Genomic DNA, 22,674 nt, shown 5'->3' on the forward strand with positions numbered 1-22,674 from the left:
ACTACTATTTTTCTTTACATATACCAAAATTGGCTCTTGCTTTAAAGTACAGTTCATTGGATTTTCACATATACAGCATAGTTCCATCACCCTCAGAGAACTTTGTTATGTTGTTTCTTTACGGTCAAACTGTTCCCTAAACCCCAAACCTTGGCAATCACTGATCTGTTCTCCATCCCTAGTTTTGGCTTTCCCAGAATCTCACCTAAGTGGATTATATTCTGCAACTTCAAAATGAGTGAAGTGCTCTTCTCCCCTTTCTCTTGCTATCTACTTCAGATATTTCCCTGATTCACTTGGGAATCAGCCCTTTCCCACTGCAGGCAATTGTGATGGACTTGTCCATCAAGGTGTCCTGCCTCTTTTGACTAAGGGATGGTCACATGACCCAAGCTCAGCCAATCAGCTCCTCTCTCCAATGGGTATTTGGCTCTTGGACGTATAATATAAAGACAGAAAATGACTGAAGCAGAAGCAGACTGATCTAACAGTGGCCTGAAGATGCTTCACTGGCTTCTGTCCTTTTCACAGCTTATTCATCCAGCTTTTCACTCTGTTCTATGGGCTACCCCTATATCCTCTCAAATAAATTATTTTTTACTTAAATTGGCCTAAGTCAGTTTCTGTTCAGAGCCAACAACCCTGCCAATTTTTCATACTCTCCTTGGTATCTGCTATATCTTGAAATATAGTCAGCTCATCTCCTATATTATATGTCATAATATAGAGATAGAATCATAGAATTTTAAAGCTGGAAAGAAGCTGGGGTCTCAAACATTCTTTAACTTGAATACTATTACTCACGTAGAGGGAATTTTAAAGCTGAAAACAGTCTTCATACCAGAAAAAAAGGAGGAAGGAAAAACTGACATTAAGTAATAGTCTGGAGAAATGACACCATATATTTTTGCTCCATAATCACACGTAACAGTTATAGAGTACTTGCTATGTACACTGTCCTCCCAACAACTCCCTGAGGCCAGAACTACCTATTAGAGGGGAGGGCACTGGTGCTAAGAGATACCAGAGTTGCAACCTTATAGCTCTCAAAGCCTCAGTGCAAGTCTAGGACTATTTAATGCCTAAATCTGGACAGGGAACAACTATATTATTCCAAATAAGTAAGTAAGGAAACCGACCATAGCTTTGAGTAGGTGGCACTGACACATAGTAGAACCTTCCAAAACAACTGAAGGTAAAAAAAATATGCAGCACATTATAGTTTTAGGGAGGAGTTCGAGCCCTCAACCCAGTTCTACTTGTGACTGCACGAGCTTGGGGCAGTCACTGGAGATCTTAGGCTCCTCTTCTTGAAATTGAGGATCACAGTATTAATTCTTTTCCCTCTTACTTTGCAGGAGTTTGGAGACTATTGAATGATATAAATGGATGGGGAAATATTATAAACTGTAATTCAAAACTAAGACATTAAGAAGTTGGATCTAAATCCATAGATTAATATAATTCACAATTATAAGCATACATACCTATTCACAAATAAATATATATGAATAATAAATACAAATATAATCCAAAAATACATATTTTACACACACACACATGTACACACACAGATACACACACACACACACACATATTCTGGATAACTCAGATCCAACACACAGATTACATGGATCTAGAAAGATCCTGAAAAAGTGGGGAATGAAACTGGATTCCTGCATTTTACTTCTTGTCTGTGGGTTTGGAATTGGTGAAACACCTATCAGGCCTATACTTTGAAGGCAGGGATAAATAGATAACAAAAATGCTTTCTAGTAGAGAAATGTAAGCAGGAAGAGATTTCACATTTGAGCTAGAATGCCAAGGTATCCCTCGATGCTGGACTTCTTATTCTGTATAGGTGGTTCCACCTCTCAGCACAAAACATGCAAAAAATACAAGAAAGTGTTTGCTATAGCCAACTGTCAGGGACAAAGCATGTTATCTAACCTCCCTGACCCCTACTGCTGGGCACCCGTGAGTCATGAACACCCCCAGCATGCCCAAACCCTTGGTGTTTGGTTCTACTTCTCTTGTTCTCTATGCACTCTTTTAAGCCCTGCCTGGGTTACCAGTGCTTTCAGAAGCAGACTTACCAGAGCTTTCAAAAGCAGACAGTAGGCACCACTGCATAGTCCCAGGCATGTGTTTACTTTGCCTCACACTCTCTTATGTAGCTTAATTTTGTCTGCCAACATGGGGCTCTCATAGTACCCCCCCCATAAGGATTGTTTAGAGTATTGATTCAGATAATGTATGTGTATAAAACATGCAGCCCAGTGCCACACATGTATTAAACATTTGGTAAACGTTAACTTTTTGCCATTTTTGGCTGGAACCCTGCTAACAGCATCCACCACCGGAAATGTGCTGGAAATCTGTTTCTGGTTGAGTTAATGTTGCTGCCCCTGAGGAGGCATGGGTCAGTGCTTATTAGAGGAGCATTCCTCTCTGGGGACTGAAGTCCTCTTGCAAGGTTCTTGAAACCCCTTCTGAGTTCTAGAGTTGGTTAACTACACATCAGAGCTCATGGATGCAAACTGCCTAAGGGCTCATCAGGTAATATACACCAGTGGATCAGCCAGGTGTTCATATATTAAAATGTTGAAATAGTCCTCATATCCACTAAGAAATATGTCATCTCATCTCTCTCTCAAAACCAAGTACTCCCTTCACCCCTGTCCCTTTTCTCTTTCACATTTTTGAGGAAGACAAAAATGCAGATAAAGATTTCTCTATCATAAGAAAGTAACCATGCACCTACAATGATGAGGCCTCAATACAGAAACTGACAGGAGGTGAAAGCAATGGCCTTAAAACGAGTTCCTGCATCACAGGGAATGTGAGCCCAGTGTCACCACTCTTCTAAATTTTTTTAAAGATTTTATTTATTTTTTTGACAGAGAGAGAGTGAGAGCACATAAGCAGAGGGAACATCAGAGGGAGAGGGAGAAACAGGCTCCCTGCTGAGCAGGGAACCTGATGTGGGGCTCAATCCCAGGACCCTTGGTTCATGACCTAAGCCAAAGGCAGACACTTAACTGCTTAGCCAACTGAGCCACCCAGGCACTCCCAGGCTTCTAAATTTTCAAAAGAAACTAGAATCTGGAATTTTATTTGACTTCTCAACATCAGAAATGCTAAATTAATTTTCTTTCAAAACACCATAAGGGTCAAAAAAGAAAGAAAGAAAAAGAAAACAGTTTGGTCTGGGAAAGCCAGCTTTATTACCTTTGAGCAAAACAGAGAAATTCTATCCTGCTCACTTCTGGGATGATGACTGAACTCTCCCAAACACAATGGCCAGTGAGTGGAAGGCATACTGCCCCAGGGGTGCCTCGCCCTGGATGGCGTCACTATAGCCCAGGCGTTTGTCACCAACACTTGTGCCATTGAGGCCCTTTAGCCAGCACCAGTTGAACCAGCCTCACTAGGAAACCACCTTTCCAGTAGCTCTGGATTAGAGCACTCTGTACCTAAACTCAAGCACTGAGGAATGAATGTAATCACCCTTTGGATCATGACCTGTGAAAGAGGAAACTCTGCCCTGTTTATCCATGTTGCTCATGGGATAGTACCTGGGAAAAGGAGACCAGTGAGGGCACTGAACAGTCCCCTCCACACCCCAGAGCTTTTATGCCCCACCCCCAATCCCACACTCCCATTCAACAGCTCTTTAAACTAAACCAAACATTCCCCATCTTTGCAAAGCCCTTTCCTGCAGACAACTGAAGAACACCTATAACCAGCGGAGCTGTGCGCCAGGAAAGATCGTTTTCCTTAATCATCTTTCCAGATACAGAGAAGGTAGGCCTGTTTGATAACCTTGCAGCCAAGTCTTCCTAGTGACCCCAAAACAACCACCTCTGCCCCTACCACCACAAATACTTATGGTCAGTGTTCGTCCAGCACTCACCCTGCTCCAGACACTATTCTGAATGCTATATTTGAATCATCTCATTTAATCCTCCCAACAACTGGATAAGATAGTTGGTATCGTTTTCATTTTAAGATGAAAAAATAAAATAAAATAGGGCACAAAGGTTAAATAAATCACCCAAGTTTACCCAGCTAGTAAATGTAGAATCTGGTCTCAAATGCAGGTACTGAGACTAGTTACAGCACCTTAACCACTGGGGAATCTGTCTCTCCAGGGAACATGCCTGTGTGGAAGCAAGGAGGGGAGAGCGCAAATTCTCCAACTTTCCTGGAAAAGTGAATGGTGTCTGGGAACCTGGGACAAGGCCATTCCTTTCAAGGAGGAGGGGCTGAGACTTGAACACTTGCCCTCCCCAGGATAAAAAGTATTAAAATCTTTCCTCTTGACTCCGAATGAAAGATACTAAAAGCAGAAAGGGCCTTTGTGAGCCCTAGTCCAAATCATCCCGTTTACTTTGGAAATTTCTCTTTTTCACTGAGCTCATGCAAGTAACCCCAAAGATTCTGTCGCCTTCACTGGACAACTCTCCCCAAAAGGGGACCTCAGGGGAGGTCACGGACCTGGACAGGGAGGGAGGGATTTCGACATGGTGCAGAGTCGGCCATCAGGAAAATCCCTCCAAGACCCTGAAAAGCCCTGCCCCTTTTTCTCCCCAGCGTCCCCTTCCCCCTTTTTACCTCGTAGGTGCTGGTAATTCCCAGTTTGTAGAACACCGGCAGGAAAACCTCCGCGCTGATGGCCACCACAAAGAAGTAAGTGATGGCAAAGATGCTGAATATGGCCCCAAAACGGTACACCTCCGTGGGGGTGCCCAGGACGGTGACTGCCGACATGAAGCTGGCGGTGAGGGACAGCGCCACCGGCACGGCAGTCATTCTGCGGCCGCCCATCAAGAAGTCCTTGGAGGTCTGCTGGCCACCCCCGGCGAAGGCGTAGTAGATGCCAATGGCAGCCGAGATGAGCAGCATCCCGGCGAACACCACGTAGTCCCACACCACGAAGGTGCCGATGCCCCGCGGCGGGTCCATGGTCGCTCGGTCGTGCGGCTGCCCAGGCCCTGCGTACAAACTGTGGCCCTGAGACGCGCTGCCCGGGCCCGCGCTTTACCTCTGCGGCCCGGCGCTCTCTACTTATTCCCCGCGCCGCCGCCGGCGCGGCGGGCGTGGCGCCCTCGGGGATTGGAGGCGTCCTCCAGGTATCCGTCCCCCAGCTGGCCGCGAGCGGCCCGGAGAAGGTGGGAAGGCGCCGTCAGTGGCCTCTACGCCCAGGGGAGCCAGCGCAGCTCCTCTAAGTGGGACTTCGGGGCGGGGGCGGGGGCACCTCCGCCACGCTAAACCCTCACCTGGTGCAGGGCTCGGGGTGGCCGCGGACACTGGGAGAACCGGAGTGTTCAGCTGCCTTCCGCCGCGAACTGACAGGGGGTCTCTAGAGACCGCCTAAAGGTTACCAACTGGCACCTGCGGGAACGCACCTTTTAAATAAGCTGGCGACCTATGGGGGGGTGTGGGTCGAAAGGTATTTGTCACGCCCGCACTTTCAGCTTTCCAGTTCAACAGTCCGGGTCCTTAGGAGAAGATACACCTAGAGTTACTAGATTGCCTTACTTGATAAATTAATGGGCGATTCTGGTGACAGTGCGCAGTGAGTTGAGCGTCCAGTTCCTAGACAGGTAAGCATTTACAAAGGACAGGAAGAAATCTGTGCTATTGGTGCCTGCCTTTTCATTCAATAAACATTTCTGATCCCCGGTAGTCTCTCCTAAACATGACAGTTTCTATAATATTAATAATACCTACTATTTAAGGAGACTTACTCTTTAATAATAATACCTTAAAAATAATACCTACTATTTAAGAAGTTCTATGTGACACAGAACATGCTTGGCACCTTATACATTAACTAGTGTAATTCTTTCAATTACCCTTGAGGTAGGAATAATCTCTATTTTTCAAATGAGGGAACTGGCATAGGAAGATGAAAACACTTGCCCAAGGAAATGGTGGCAGTTAAGTTTTTTTTTTTTCTTTTTTCTTTTTTTTTAAAGATTGTATTTATTTATTTGTCAGAGAGACAGAGTACACAGAAGCAGGCAGAGGCAGAGAGAGAAGCAGGCTCCCCATTGAGCAAGGAGCCCAATGCGGGACTCGATCCCAGGACCCTAGGATCATGACCTGAGTCGAAGGCAGTGACTTAATCCACTGAGCCACTCAGGCATCCCGCAGTTAAGGTTTTGATCTCAGAATTTGTTCTTCAAATCGCAATACTACATTTTGTACAGTTCATGTAGATGTTAAATGTAAATATAAATATGTACATTTAAGTGAGGACACTTGAAAGCATATGGAAAACAAGATCATTTCCAGTATCAGTCCTTGGGTCATATTTTAACTGGCTTGCCTAGAAATATTACAAACAATACATGAGTCAGACTTGTAAAGCAATGTGACTCCAGGTTTTTCCCGTAAAATAGACCCTCCAGTCAAAAGTACCCTGGCATAGGTCTATTTCAGGCCACCTTGTTCATTGTCATACATCTGCATAATGTACCAGGTGATTCTTGGTAAACAATCCACAGAATGCGTTTAGCCCAACCCACTATGTGAAGGAAGAAAGCTATTTCAGATTTTGTGTTTTGTGAGCTGGCATTATTTGTGTAACATTTTCAAAGGGAACTAACGAAGGAAATAGAAGCTAAATCCAAGCAATGCAATCATTTAAACAAATATGTGGTGTGGAATTATGTCCCAACTGTGTAAAATTTGCTATCTTCGCACTTACGACTCTCTTGGACAAAGACAGCATTTTCTCCTGTTCTTACTGCCTGGCACTCAAACTCACCAGGAAACATCATCTCCTAATCCCACCTGCTTCACAACCAGCTGTGCTCTTTCACCTACCTCAGTCCTCTTAGTATGTTTATACTCATTTGTTGGCCTTCCTGGTGGTATAGTAGTGCAGTTGTTTTGATCAAGGCTCTTAATGTAGGAGTATTTTATGGATTCCATGAGTCCAAAAGCAGGAACTGGAAAGCCATTCTACATACTGCTTCATTTTTTTCCCTGTTTCTCCAGATATGTTCTCTGCATTGCCACAGGCGCATGGTCAAAAATGCCCTTAATTCAGTGGAATGCAGAGACCAATTAGCGTCTTTGAATTCTAATTCTAAATCCCTGGGAGAAGAAATCCTTCTGGGGTAGCTTTGGTCACACATCCCCAGACCTCTAATCCAATCATCCCTGGCCAGAAGGGCAGGGTTCTCATTGCGGGCTGCACAGATTCACCCTGACAGTAGGAAAAGGGGAATAGTTCTCCACATAGGAGGGTGGTAATGTCTGCAAAGTGTCTCCTCTATTAAATGTCCGTGTCATTTTATTATCTTCTGTGGGTAGAAGATAAGCTCCTTGGGAAAAGGACTGAGCTTGCCTATCTGTGTAAACCCCCAGAACCTAGTTTGTTGCCTAAAAAAATATGCTAAACCTACTGTATTGATCCTACTTTACAATGCTTATTGGCATCTAGAATTTCCCCCTAAACTTCTAAAAGTGAAATTTGGAAATCTGATAGTGATCCTATTGAATCCTGAATCTAGATTACTCATATGCTTACCTATGTTTTTGAGAGGAAAAGTCAAGGAATGTACTACCAACATAATTCTCTGCTGTCTGCCTATTCTTTACCTTGAAATCACAACCACAGTTACTAGAGAATATCCTTCTGAATTGGCAAAGGAAGATAAGAGCACAGCGAGCCTTCCTCTACAGAGTACTTTCTTAACATCCTTCCACCTAGGAACATTGCGTTAAGTTGGAAATTTCAGGTTAGTACAATGGCAAATGTCATCACCTGGCTTAAGTTGGGAAAGATGTCTACGAATCAGTACCTAGCATCTATACCCCCACACACATATCTTCTTTTGTTTCTTTCTTATCTGGGTCCCACTCTAACCAACTCAGTGTCATCAATGCTGAGTTGTAGTACTAGGTACTTTTATTAAGTAATGGGAACAAGCAACCTAATAGATTTAGTAGGAGAAGTTTTATCTAATGTCCTGGTATGCTTCCAGCTAAATAATAAGGGCTGTGAAACGCATCATATTTCTCCTTCTAGCAAAACTGCCATAGCAGCTCAGTAAGGCCAACTTTTCTACTATCATAGCCCAGACCCTTACCCTGGTTTTCTGGCACAGATATTTCCCTCCTTTTGTTACTTAATTTTTGTTGTCTTCACCAAGTCTCAACATTCCCTGCATATGTATCTTTTATTGCACGTAATCTCAAATATTCTTTTGGATATGGAAAGTTATACACAAAGAAGGAAAACCAGGTACCAAAATATATTCCTTGTGCATACCGCAGTACCTCCTAAATCACCACTAACATGGCATCAAAGGAGTAAAAAAGGTGTCAGCCCATAAGGACAGAGAGAAAGCAATATGAGATGATTGCCAATAAAAAGTTTGCCACAATTTGGGAAGAATGAATGCAGAGAGACAAGTGGAAAGTGACACAGGTTTCAGTTTTCCCCCCTTGTGAAATACCTTAAGGAGAGGAAGCTGACAAAGCAATTTGTACAATAATACTCCTGGGAAAAGTCAGAAATCAGAGGGGCCATATACTTCTAAAGGTGAAGTATGAGGTAAAATGAAAACCAGAAGACTCATATAAGGAGTGCTTTGGGACTGGCAGTCAAGTAAGTACCTCTCCTTCTTCCTTGGTGGAAAACTACAGATACCTTCTGAAGAGGTTAAAGCAAAAAAACTCTGGCTCAGGACACCTGTCACAGCTAACCACTAGAGTGAGGCATTTTCCTAGAAGACAGGGATTAGAGAAAGTGTCTACTGAATGGCAAGACACCCTCCCCATCCTTTTCCTACTAGGCTCCCAGCATGAGGACTTTGTATATGTTCTCAAGCAGGACTGGAGAGGATTTCTTTCTGAAGAAACCAAGCAGCCCAAGAGAATGTTGGCATTTAAGGGTTTTATAAAAAAGCAGGGCCCCCACCTGACCATCCTAAAGTGAGGCCCTCCCATCTATGAGTTCAACCTCCACACACACTTTCCTGCTGGCTTCTACTGTCTCTCTCCTTAATATGAATGGATAGTCAGGGATCACTATCCCTTACAGGAAAACTTTTTTTTTAAATTTTTTAGAGATTTTATTTATTTATTTGACAGAGAGAGGGAACACAAGCAAGGGGAGAGGAAGAGGGAGAAGCAGCCTTCCCACTGAGCAGGGAGCCTGATGTAGGGCTTGATCCCAGGACACTGGGATCATGACCTGAGATGAAGGCAGACGCTTAATGACTGAGACACCCAGGTGCCCCCACGGAATAACTTTTTGCAGGAAAGAAAGAGACAAAAACAAACCATTAGAAAAAAAAAACAAAAACTGGGTGGTCCAGTCAGTTAAGTGTCTGCCTTCGCCTTATGTCATGATCCCAGAGTCTGGGGATGGAGCCCCGAATCAGGCTCCCTGCTCAGCAGTAAGTCTGCTTCTCCCTCTCCTTCTGCTCCTCTCCATTGTTCTCTCTCTCCCAAATAAATAAAATCTTCTAAATAAAAAAGAAACATTAAAAAAAAGAGTCAATGAAGGAAGCAAAGGGAAACCCTAAAAATCCAGAGTTACTCTGAGAATACAAAGAAAAATCCAGTTTTTCTGAGAAACAAGGAAAATTCTTCATGCTGTGAAATGCAAAGAGTTTGTTATTAATTTCACGGAGGATAAGAATGTGCTTTTGGAAATCAAAATATATAGAAGCAGGAATTGAGAATTAGTAGAAAGTCAGAAGATAAAGTTGAAGAAACACTCTATAAAGCAGAACAAAAGTATAAAGAGATGAAAAATGGGAGCTAAAAGAAAAATTTAGAATTTCAATGTTGGGAGTCTATAACATGACTAAAGGAATTCTAGAGAGAGAATGGAGGAAAGGAAATTATCAAAGGAAAATTCAAGAAAATTTCCCCACATCTTAAGAACATGATTCTTTTTTTAAAATTTAAATTCAATTAATTAACATATAATGTATTATTAGTTTCCGAGGCAGAGGTCAGTGATTCATCATTCTTGTATAATATCCAGTGCTCATTATATCACATGCCCTCCTTAATGTCCATCACCCAGTTACCCCATCCCCCTCCACCTCCTACCCCTCCAGTAACCCTCAGTTTGTTTTCTGTAATTAAGAGTGTCTTATGGTTTGTCTCCCTCTCTGATTTTGTCTTGTTTTATTTTTTCCTCTCTTCCCCTATGATCCCCTGTTTTGTTTCTTAAATTCCACACATGAGTGGAGATCATATGGTAATTGTCTTTCTCTGATCGAATTATTTCACTTACCATAATACCCTCTACTTCCATCCACGTTGTTGTAAATGGCAAGATTTCATTTTTTTGATGGCTGAGTAGCATTCCATTATGTATATATACCACATATTCTTTATCCATTCCTCTGCCAAAGGACATCTGGGCTCTTTCCATAGTTTGGCTATTGTGGACATGGCTGCTATGAACATTGGGGTACAGGTGTTCTTTTGGATCATTACATTTGTTTCTTTGGGGTAAGTATCTAGTGGTGCAATTGCTGGGTCATAGGGTAGCTCTGTTTACAACTTCTTGAGGAACCTCCATACTGTTTTCCAGAGTGGCTGCACCAGCCTGCATTCCCACCAACAGTGTAGGAGGGTTCCCCTTTCTCTGCATCCTTGCCAACATCTGCCATTTCCTGACTTGTTAATTTTAGCCATTCTGACTGGTATGAGGTTGTATCTCATTGTGGTTTTGACTTGTATTTCCTTGATACTGAGTGATGTGGAACATTTTTTCATGTGTCTGTTGGCCATTTGTATATCTTCTTTAGAGCAATGTTTGTATCTTCTGCTCATTTTTTTTATTTTTTAATTTTTCCAGTGTTGCAAGATTCATTGTTTATGTACCACACTCAGTGCTCCATGAAATACATGTCCTCCTTAATACCCACCACCAGGCTCACCTATCCCCCAACTCCCCTCCCCTCCAAAATGCTCAGTTTGCTTCTCAGAGTCCACAGTCTCTCATGCTTCATCTCCTCCCAATTCACTTTTCTCCCAATTTCTCCCAATTTACTTTTCCTTTTCTTCTTCTAATGTCCTCCATGTTATTCCCTATGCTCCACAAGTAAGTGAAACCATACGATAACTGACTTTCTCTGCTTGACTTATTTCACTCAGCATAATCTCCTCCAGTCCCATCCATGTTGATACAAAAGTTGGGTATTCATCCTTTATGATGGCTGTGTAATATTCCATTGTATATATGTGCCATATCTTCTTTATTCATTTGTCTGTTGGAGAGCATCTTGGCTCTTTCCTCAGTTTGGCGATTGTGGCCATTGCTGCTATGAACAGTGGGGTACAGCTGGCCCTTCTTTTCCCTACATCTGTATCTTTTGGGTAAATACCCAGCAGTGCAAATGCAGGGTCATAGGGCAGTTTTTAATTTTTTGTTTTTAATTTTTTGAGGAATCTCCACACTGTTTTCCAAAGTGGCTGCACCAACTTGCATTCCCACCAACAGTGTAAGAGGTTTCCCTTTCTCCACATCCTCTCCAGAACTTGTTGTTTCCTGTCTTGTTAATTTTGGCCATTCTAACCAGTGTTTTCTTAATTGGATTATTTGTTCTTTGGGCATTGAGTTTGTTAAGTTCTTTATAGATTTTGGATACTAGCCTTTGATCTGGTATTTCATTTGCAAATATCTCCTCCCAGTCTGTCAATTATCTTTGGTTTTGTCAACTGTTTCCTTTGCCCTGCTAAAGCTTTTTATCTTGATGAAGTCCCAATAGTTCATTTTTGCCTTTGTTTCCCTTGCTTTGGGAGATGTGTCCAGGAAGATGTGCCCTCTGTGACTGAGGCACAGAGGTTGCTGCCTGTGTTCTCCTCTAGGATTTTGATGGATTCCCATCTCATATTTAGGTCTTTCATCCATTTTTAGTTTATCTTTCTGTATAGTGTAAGAAAAGGTCTAGTTTCATTCTTCTGCATGTGGTTGTCCAATTTTCCCAACACCATTTGTTGAAGATGCTGTGTTTTCCACTGGATATGCTTTCCCGCTTTGTCAAAGCTTAGTTGGCCATAGAGTCGAGGATCCATTTCTGTGTTCTCTCTGTTCTGTTCCACTGATCTATGTGTGTTTTTGTGCCAGTACCATACTGTCTTGATGATCACAGCTTTGTAAGAGAGCTTCAAGTCCGGAATTGTGATGCCACCAGATTTGCTTTTCTTTTTCAACATTCCTCTGGCTATTCAGGTCTTTTCTGGTTCCATACAAATTTCAGGATTATTTGTTCCAGCTCTGTGACAAAAGCTGATGGTATTCTAATAGGGATTGCACTGAACATATAGATTGCTCTAGGTAGCATAGATGTTTTAACAATGTTTTTTCCAATCCATGAGCATGGACAGGTTTTTCCATTTCTCTGTCTTCCTCAATTTCTTTCATGCATGTTCTATGGTAAATTCTTCAGATTGAAAGTGTTCACCAAGTGTATAGACAGTGAATTTTAAAAGACCCACATTAAGGAGTTCCTGGGTGGCTAAGTGGATTAAGTGACTGACTCCTGATTTCAGCTCAGGTCATGATCTCAGGCTCCTGGGATTGAGCCCCACATTGGGCTCCATGCTCAATGCAAACTTTGCTTGGGATTCTCTCTCTTCCTCTTCCTCTCCCTGCTGACACATGCATGCTTGCTCTCTGTCTCTCAAATGAAAAAATACAATCTTTTAAAAGAAAAGACCCACATCAAAACCCAACATTCTGAAATGTCAGAACCCCATATATAAACAATTCTAAATGCTTCCAGAGATTAAAAAAAAAAAAAAAAAAAAGTCCTGCTGCTGGGGGAAGGGGGGTTGGAAGAGGGTGTTGGGGTTATGGACATTGGGGAGGGTGTGTGCTATGGTGAGTGCTGTGAAGTGTGTAAACCTGTACCCCTGGGGATAAAAATACATTATATGTTTATAAAAAATAAAAATAAATAAATAAATTAATTAATTAATTTGTAAAAAGTCGTTACATACAAAGATCAGAAATCAGAATGGCATCAGACTTTCCAACAGCAACATTGAAAGCTAGAAGATAATAAAGTACCTTCAAAATTCCTTAGAAAATTATTTCCAGGGGTGCCTGGGTGGCTCAATCATTAAGTGTCTGCCTTTGGCTCAGGTCATGATCCCAGGGTCCTGGGACCGAACCCCGCATTGGGCTCCCTGCTCCACGGGAAGCCTGCCTCTCCCTCTCCCACTCCCCCTGTTGTGTTCCCTCTCTCACTGTGTGTCTCTCTGTCACATAAATAAATAAAATCTTAGAAAATTATTTCCAACCTAAAATTCTAACCCAATCAAGCTATCAAGCATATGTGAGAGGAGAATAAATAAAGATGTTTTCAAATTTGCAAGATCTCCCAAATTGTACTCTACAAACCATTTCTTATAAAGCTTCTGGAGAAGTGCTCCATAAAAACTGGGAGAAAATACAGAAAGGGAAAGACAAGGGAGTAGGGAAACAGGAGATCTGGGGAAACTAGGAATCTCCATGTGGAACATACTCCCCCAAAACAAACAAAAAACAATGAGATATATGGATTGCCTTACAGTTTGACCTTTATGAGAGAGGAATTTTAAAAATTCTTTCAGGGGGCGCCTGGGTGGCTCAGTGGGTTAAGCCTCTGCCTTCAGCTCAGGTCATGATCTCAGGATCCTGGGAATGAGTCCCACGTTGGGCTCTCTCCTCAGTGGAGAGCCTGCTTCCCCCTCTCTATCTACATGCCTCTCTGCCTACTTGTGATTTCTCTCTCTGTGTGTCAAATAAATAAAATCTTAATAAAAATAAAAATAAAAATTCTTTCAAAAAGTGGGGTGATATAGTGATGGAAGGTACATGGAAAACCAAGCAAAATACAGTTGACTTTTGAATAATATAGGAGTTAGGGGCACTGCAGGGTAGAAATCCACAGATAACTTTTGACTCCCTGAATAGTAGCCTACTGTTGACATGAAGCCTTACCAATAATATAAACAGTCAATTATCCATTCATCTGTGAGGGCATCTTGGTTCTTTCCAGAGTTTGGCTATTGTGGACATTGCTGCTATGAACATTGGGGTGCAATAATGGCCCTTCTTTTCACTACATCTGTATCCTTGGGGTAAATACCCAGTAGTGCAATTGCTGGGTCATAGGGTAGCTCTATTTTTAATTTTTTGAGGAATCTCCACACTGTTTTCCAAAGTGGCTGCACCAACTTACATTCCTACTAATAGTGTAAGAGGGTTCTCCTTTCTCCACAATTCTCCAACATTTGTTGTTTCTTGCCTTGTCAATTTTTGCCATCCTAACTGGTATAAGGTGGTATCTCAATGTGGTTTTGATTTGAATTTCCCTGATGGCTAATGATGATGAACACTTTTTCATGTGTCTGTTAGCCATTTGTATGCCTTCTTTGGAGAAGTGTATGCCCTTGTCTTCTGCCCATTTTTTGACTTGATTATTTGTTTTTTGGGTGTTGAGTTTGAGAGGTTCTTTATAGATCTTAGATATCAACCCTTTGTCTGTAGCCTGGTGATGGGTATTAAGGAAGGCACGAATCGCATGGAGCACTGAGTGTTATATGCAAACAGTTAATCATGGAACACTACATCAAAAAATAATGATGTACTATATGGTGACTAACATAACATTTAAAAAAACAGTCGATTAACACATATTTTGTATGGTGTATGTATTATATACTGTATTTGTACAATAAACTAGAGAAAAAATGTTATTAAGAAAATCATGAGGGGGTTGCCTGGGTGGTTCAGTGGGTTAAAGTCCCTGCCTTTGGCTCAGGTCATGATCCCAGAGTCCTGGGATCGAGTCCCACATCGGGCTCTCTGCTCCGCGAGGAGCCTGCTTTCTCCTCTCTCTCTGTCTGCCTTCCTCTCTGCCTACTAGTGGTCTCTGTCTGTCAAATAAATAAAATCTAAAAAATAATAATAATAAATAAATTTTAAAAAGAAAATCATGAGGAAGAGAAAATACATTTACAGCACTGTTCTGTATTCATTGAAAAAATATGTATGTAAGTGGACATGCACAGTTCAAAGCCATGTTGTTCAAGGGTCAACTGTATTTCCTGCTAAGTATGTTAGGTTGTACAGCTACCAAATTGGTAAAAACTAAAGTCAGCTAATACCAAGTGTTGTTGGGAATGTGGAACAGTGGGAACATGCATATAATGTTGATATAAATGCTTTCGGTAATCTAGGGATGAAGTTATTCATGGACTGTGACACCAAATTTTCACATCCTGTTGTGTAACAAATGAAATTTATGTGTCTGTGCACCAAGGAGTATGCACAAGAATATCTGTAGCTATAAGACTTAGTTCAAACTGGAAACAAGTACATCCACAAAAACATGGATTAATACTCTGTGGTATCTTCACACAATCAAAATGGATGTGTGCAACGACATGGCACAATTTTATAGAGTTAACTAAAAGAAGTCAGACACAAAAGGACATGTACTGTATGACTCTACTTATATAAAATTCCAAAACAGACCAAACTATACTATGTTGTTTCACAATGACTGTAAACAGTGGTAAAACCATAAGGAAAAAGAAGGAAGCTGTAATCATAAAAGGCAGAACAGTGTTATCTCTGGGGAGAGGTAGCAAGTTTCCATCAGGAAGGGATACATAGAGAGCTTTCAGCGTGCTGGCAATGTTTTATCTCTTGATTTTAGTATTGGTCAATGATTGTTCACTTTATAATTATTCATTAAACTGTATGCAAATATTTTACAATTTAAAAGAAAGCTAGGTTTTAAACAGCATGACAGATTGAACACATATTCACTTTTTGCTCCCTCTCTGACCTCACTGACATGACTGCAGTGGAACAAAAATAGCATAAACTATAAAAGATAAACAGAGTGAAAGACAAAAGAAGAGGAATAAAACTTTGGAATCCAAAAAGCAGATGAATACATAGAAGCTTCCTTAGAAAACCAGAGGAAGCTGAAATTCAAGCCAAAAGAATAGGAAGCTTGGAAACAAGCTTAGCTGTGCCTCAGAAGCCCAATAAGATCAGGAATTGGAGATAACAAAAATCTTGAAGGGGACAGGGTGCTGGGGAGGGGTGGCTGAAAATAGAATTGGTTGAAAATCTATATATGAGGAAATTTTATCCCTACCCTGGTCAGCTGGGCAACAGCCCCTTCCCTACCCCAGCAGAAGACTTAATTTCACTTCCAGAAGAGGTTAAATCAGAGAAAAGAGCACAGTGGATACAACTGTAGCCTAGCTGTTATACTGAAAACTGGGGGACTAAGGAATATCTACATATGCAAAAAAAAAAAAAAAAAAAAAGGAAGACCCCTGGCATCTCTCCCCCAGTCATCTCTTTCCCAAACTCTTCCCCAAGACTGTAAATCTCCACTCACTACATCAGGTCCTCACTGAACTGTTTGTTCTCTAGAACTGATATGTAGTTGTTGCCCTGAGATCTCAGTTTATCATACTCCAGGGATTTTCCCAGTCTTTTTCCAGTTGATCTCTCTTTACCTGAATCTCATGTGTCTTCTTTGGTACACTCCTTTGTCTTGGCTGCATACACCACTCAGTAGATTCCTGAATGACACTTTAGTCATATGTATGATATTGATATTGATATATATATATATATATATATAAATGTATATATAATATACGTAAATTATATATTTATGATATATATGAATATATATAATGATATATAAATGTATTAAATATATACATATTTAGATATAAATGTAATATATATATTAAAATATACATGATATATATGACATAAAATATATATAAATGATATATATAAAATAGTATATACATATTAAATATATGTATTGATTATATGTAATCATTATATATCATTATGCATATAATGATATATATAAAAATGTATTAAACTATTTTATATATATAAATATATAAGATATATATAAAATGTACATATAAATTGAAATATATATAAATATATATGATAGATGTATATAAATATATATGAGTATATATTTTTATATTTTATATGTATGATATATATATAAATGTATTAAACTATATTTTTATTTTTGTTTCCTGCCATTTATCACTACCTGCCATTATTCTATTCAGTCCTACTGTCCTGGATAGAACTGTGTTTGCAGTGGGGTGGGGGGTGTTACAAGTAGTAATACCTTCATTTCAGCTTATGAGTCATTTTTCACCCTCAGGAAGATGGATTTGGACTTCTTCAGCTAGGAAGCCATTGGCATAAGCACCTATGTGTCATCCTTGCAGTCTTGAAAATAATGTGGATTGCTCTAAGTTTCTCCCTTTAAAGTACTCATGGAAATATTCCTCCTGTGCATCATCTTCATTCATGTCTTTATTCTTTATTGCTCTTTTCTTCTTAAACATTTAATTACATAAACACTGGGTAGCATATAGTTGATTTGTGAGCACAGTCTTCTGACAATTATTTTCCTATGATAGAATTGGGTCTGTGTTAATGGGATTGGCTCTGCTTTTAGCATAACTGGGAGTTAATTTAGGGGTTTTAGAGAAAAATCTTTTTCCAATTGAAATTAATGCTAGTAACAATTTCAGCTATGGGAGAATGAGTTATATTTTCCCCCACACGGGCCTTTATTCAGAAACAAATTATCCTCATTGGTTGGAGAATATTGTTCATTACTTTTTCTTTATGTATTCTATGTCTACCACACTAGAATGTTAGTTCTGTGGGACAGGGATTGTGTTATTTAGAACAACAGTACACTGGTGCATGTAAGCATTCAATAATAGATACATGATTTCACTCATATGTGGAATTTAAGAAACGAAACAGATGAACATAGAGGGAAAAAAAGAGAGGCAGACCATAAAACAGACTCTTAACTATAGAGAATACACTGAGGATTGCGGGAGGGGAGGTCCACTGGGGAGACAGGGATTGTTAAATGGGTGATGGGGATTAAAGACGGCACTTGTGATGAGCACTGCGGGTTGTATATAAGTGTTGAACTACTAAACCCTACACTCGAAATTAATATTACACTATATGGTAACTGGAATTTAAATAAAAACTTAAGTAAGCAAAAAATAAACAGAAATGAACATATAAGATTCACTTAAATTTTAAGGGAGAAAAGTATTTTTTGGTTTTGAAAATGAGAAATATGATTAATGATTATAGTTATGTTAAAGACATAAAAATAATGACATGTTAGAAGAAAATAAAAATGACAATAGTTACTGGAAATAGTTACTGGAAAGTTGTGATTATGAGTATTTTTTTTTTTTGCTAAACTTTCCATTTTCTGAAATGTTACATTGTTTTATTTTTTTTTTAAAGATTTTTTTATTTATTTATTTGTCAGAGAGAGAGGGAGAGAGAGCAAGCACAGGCAGACAGAATGGCAGGCAGAGGCAGAGGGAGAAGCAGGCTCCCTGATGAGCAAGGAGCCCAATGCGGGACTCGATCCCAGGATGCTGGGATCATGACCTGAGCCGAAGGCAGCTGCTTAACCAACTGAGCCACCCAGGCGTCCCCATTGTTTTATTTTTTTTAAAGGTAATAAATAATAAAGCACATTGAACTGGAAGTCCAGAAATCTGGATTCCAGTACTGATTGTGCTATGTGATATTTAGTAAGTCTCTGAATCTCTCTAGCCTTTGTTTCCTCTTTGGGAAATGGAAGGTCTTGGGACTTCCCAGCTTCAAAATTCTGATTGTCCTTTCTGCCAACAATAGCTCCTCCTACTTTTTCCCTCTGTAGCATCTATTCTTGACTCTGGGCCAAAGTGGAGAAATGTTTTAGAATGTCAGTAGGCCAATCTAAACAGGCAGGATTGTTTTCATTGCTAATAATCTTTATGATTATTATTTCCTTTAAAGTGATAGATTCTGTTATATTTGCCATGACTACTCCAGTGTCTGACAGTGGTGGTGTGACTTGTTTGCCCAAAGTTCCAGGAACTACCTCAGGAAGCTCTGAGTCCAGCTGGTGGTTGGCAGGAGGTATTAGCACATTCCATGGCATCAAACTCCTGCTTTTCTGGTTTGGGCAGGGTGATGGGTTGTCCTTGGGTTAGCACCAACTTCTCTGCTTTCATTACATATGACTTTTGCTTCTCTGGAAACATTAGCTTATCTCGGGGAGCATCCACTGACTATCAGATGGGGGAATCCTCAGCTAGAAGGCCAACCTCAAAAACTGTATGTTACAGGCTATACTTCACTTTAAATAGAATAGTTTTAAGTGCACATGTGGTCCCTCCATGCTCCTTAAGATGAATTAGTTAAGCATAGTGATACTTGGAGAACTGCCATCTAGTGAGCAAGTTCTTGTTATGCCATGAGGCAGTGATAAGGGACACAGTAGACTATCAGTTTCAAAATCTCCAATGATTAGAAATAATTTCTTTAGTTAGTTTGCATTTATACTTGTGACATGTACAAGTCCCAATTTCACAATGGAGTGAAGGCACACCTTTATGCCAATATATTGATGATTTCCCTGAAGTCTTTCAAATTAATACAGGTACAGGTATTACTGTACCACGATGACTAGGATTATAAAGTATGCCAGTCTGCTTGCGTAAAGTCAGGAAATAACCCAGTTTTTTAGTACAGGATGTTTCTTAAGACAATGTGAGACATCTGTGATTAGAAGAATCATTTTTAGGATTAAATAAGCTAACACGTGTAAAGTACTTAAAGCAGTTCCTGGCATATAGTAAGTGCTCAATAAAAGTTAGCTTTGGCTGTTTTTTTTTTTAATGTATATATGTATGTACTTAGTTAATTTTATGTTCAAATACATTTGTGGCCCCTTTTCCTTTTAGGAGGGAAGAAGGTTGTTGAGGGCAAAAAATCTCCCCCACCCCTAACTGTTATAGAAAAATTAGAATATGCAGATAAGCAAAAAGAAGACCTACTATACTCATAATCTAATCCACATTTTTATGACGGCTATTCTTCAATATTTTGTACAAATACAATAGAGGTAAGTATTTGTAAATGTCATTATCAACACATAGCATATGTTGAGTATCAACCACTGTGAAAGTTCTAGAGTAGAAACAGATAAAAAAGAAATGCATCACACAATCCTCTACTTCAAGGATCTTATATTCTCATTGTGGAGATAGGACTTAAAAAGAAAGTAAAGGGGCACTTGGGTGGTCCAGCTGGGTAAGTGTCTGCCTTCAGCTTGGGTCATGATCCTGGGGTCCTAGGACTAAGCCCCATATCCATCAGGCTCCCTGCTTGGCACAGAGACTGCTAGCCTGCTTCTCCCTCTCTCTTACCCTTCCCCCTTGCTTGTTCTCTCTCTCTCTCAAAATAAATAAATAAAGTCTTCAAAAAAAAAGTAAAAAAAAACCTGTAATAGCAGAAAATCACCTATAGGGATAGTGGTCCTCTCACCAACAGAACTAGCACAGAACAATCTACTATGGCAAATGAACCCAGAGCATCAGGGATGAGGAGAAGAGCTAATACCAGAGAACAAACACTTGAAATTTCCTTTCTTGTAAAGGTGGAAGAGAAGGAGTATTTCCCCACATTGTGAGTGCTCAGCTCACTGGCACTATGAGTATCCCCTCTGCCCCTTTCTTCTTCAAAAGGGCAGCCACCTGGACCAGGTGGTGTGCTGAAACTTTCGGTGGCCAATGGTTGTTTTATGCCAAAGGATAATTGGTTCCTGGGGGAAACATGGCTTAGTACAGTTGTAAGAAATGCTCCCAGCCCAGCCCTGGCTGCTTTTCAAAATCTAGCAGTTAGAGGAACTTTTCCAACCAAGTGGAAAGCACCTGCACCTCAATCTAAACCCAAGTGTAAACCCAGTAGACAAAAAGCTTTCTCTTGTCCCCCCCAAATTTGAAGCTTGACTGAAGAATCCTGAAAGTTGTTGAAGTCTCATTAACCTGAATCTATTGTCAGTTTTATTTCCCATGGCACCCTCTGTGCTTAATCTGGCAAAAGTCTCCCCCCTCAAGTGCCATCACAAGGCCCTTTACCTCTTTGAAAAGAGCAAAGAAAGGAAGGAGGTTTGAGTTTCCCAACACATTCTCAGATCAGAAAAGGGCTCAGTAGGTCTCAAAACTTCATTCCCATGCTTATTTTTAGGAAAACTGAGTTAAATGGTCCTAGAAGCATTAGCTTTGTTAGGCTAGTACTTTGCAATACTCCAAAAGGCAATGTTATTCATCCCCAACGTGTACCGGGAAAGGATTGAACAGGGAGCAAGGTGGGGGAAGCCAGGCTATATGTAGAATCTCTTAAGGCAGATCTCATACTATTATTGACTTTGAAAGGTAGGAAGTCCCATCCTTATGAACAGGTTATGCTCCTAAAATCTATTTTCTGTATGTTTTTCAAATTGAAATATAGTTGACACACAATGTTATATTAGTTTCAGGTGTACAACAGAGTGATTCAACAAGTCAACACATTATGCTATGTTCATAAGTGTTGCTGCCATGTGTCATTATACAACCCTATTATAATACAAAATTGGCTATATTTCCTATGATCCACCTTTTCTTGCTATGTCTTATTCATTCCATAACTGGAAGCTTGTCTCTCTCACACCCCCTTACCCATTTTGCTCATCCACCCTTCCCTCTGGTAGCCATTAATTTGTTCTCTGTATTTATGGGTCTTATTGCTGCTTTTTGTTTATTTTTTTAGATTCTACATATAAATGATATCATATGGTATTTGTTATTCTCTGACTTATTTCACTTGGCATAATACCTTCTGGGTCCATCTACATTGTCACAAGTTGTAAAAATTTAATCTTTTTTATGGCTGAGGAATATTCCTATCTAGCTCTCTACCCTCTGTATATTTATATTATCTCTCTAAATATATTATCTATTCAGAAATCAACCTGGATATCTATATTATATCTATCTAGAATCTATTGATGGACCTAAGTCTTACTTATTTACAAAATGTGTTTAGAACTAACTAACTGTTTCCCTGAAACAGTTCTATTATTTTTTAAATTTGATGTGTTTTGTTGGGGAGGGTCCCTGATTTATGAAACTTTCAATTTAATTAAGCTAAGACATGTATATGATAAAAAGTCAAATGGGACAATAAGGCTTGTAACCAAAATACCCCATTCCTACAAGTTCTCATTCCTGAAAAACCATTTTATATTCTTTTAGTTGTTTCTTCTAGTTTTGACCTACAGGTTTCTAAGTAGCTATGTATTATAGCTATTTCTCAATGTTTTAAGGCTTAGATATTTTCTATTACCTCCCTACCAGAGAAATCAGGTTCTCCTTTCTTCACCTTCACATACACACACACATACTTTCTGTTCCCAATTTCCCCAATAGAGATGTATCATAATTTTCTGTTAGAGAAAAGTTCACCATATATTTTATTACGGCTCTATGATTATTCATAGCCAAGTCACATAGTGTATTAAAAAGAAATTTTATGTAACCTTTGCTTTTCCTAGAATAATTATTTCTCTCTCATTTCTTTTTTATTTGCTTATTTTCTTTGAACCTCTTAACAACTTTTACTTTTAATGTCCCAATTACTCTCTGTCCTTAGGCAAGACTCAGATTTGCAAAAGCAGTAACAATCTTCAGCTTTTATCCCAACTTCTAGGTGTCTCACTTTGTACTCAGTGAGATACAATTCTTGAGAAAAATAATTGGCTAATCAAAGAAAGT

At 39.9% G+C, this 22,674-nt stretch overlaps 1 protein-coding gene across 1 annotated transcript in view; it reads right to left on the minus strand.

Annotated features, from left to right (window-relative positions):
• The window catches only part of SLC5A8 (solute carrier family 5 member 8), a 56,323-nt gene extending 51,224 nt beyond the window's left edge, over nucleotides 1–5,099 (minus strand). Inside the window, exon 1 of the mRNA XM_047743238.1 lies at nucleotides 4,618–5,099. Coding sequence (XP_047599194.1) covers nucleotides 4,618–4,968 — 351 coding nt within the window. The 5' untranslated portion in view covers nucleotides 4,969–5,099. The remainder of the gene's footprint in view (nucleotides 1–4,617) is intronic.
• Nucleotides 5,100–22,674: the final 17,575 nt, after the last annotated feature.

Source organism: Lutra lutra, chromosome 8, assembly GCF_902655055.1.
Source record: "Lutra lutra chromosome 8, mLutLut1.2, whole genome shotgun sequence".
NCBI classification, from domain to species: Eukaryota; Metazoa; Chordata; class Mammalia; order Carnivora; family Mustelidae; genus Lutra; species Lutra lutra.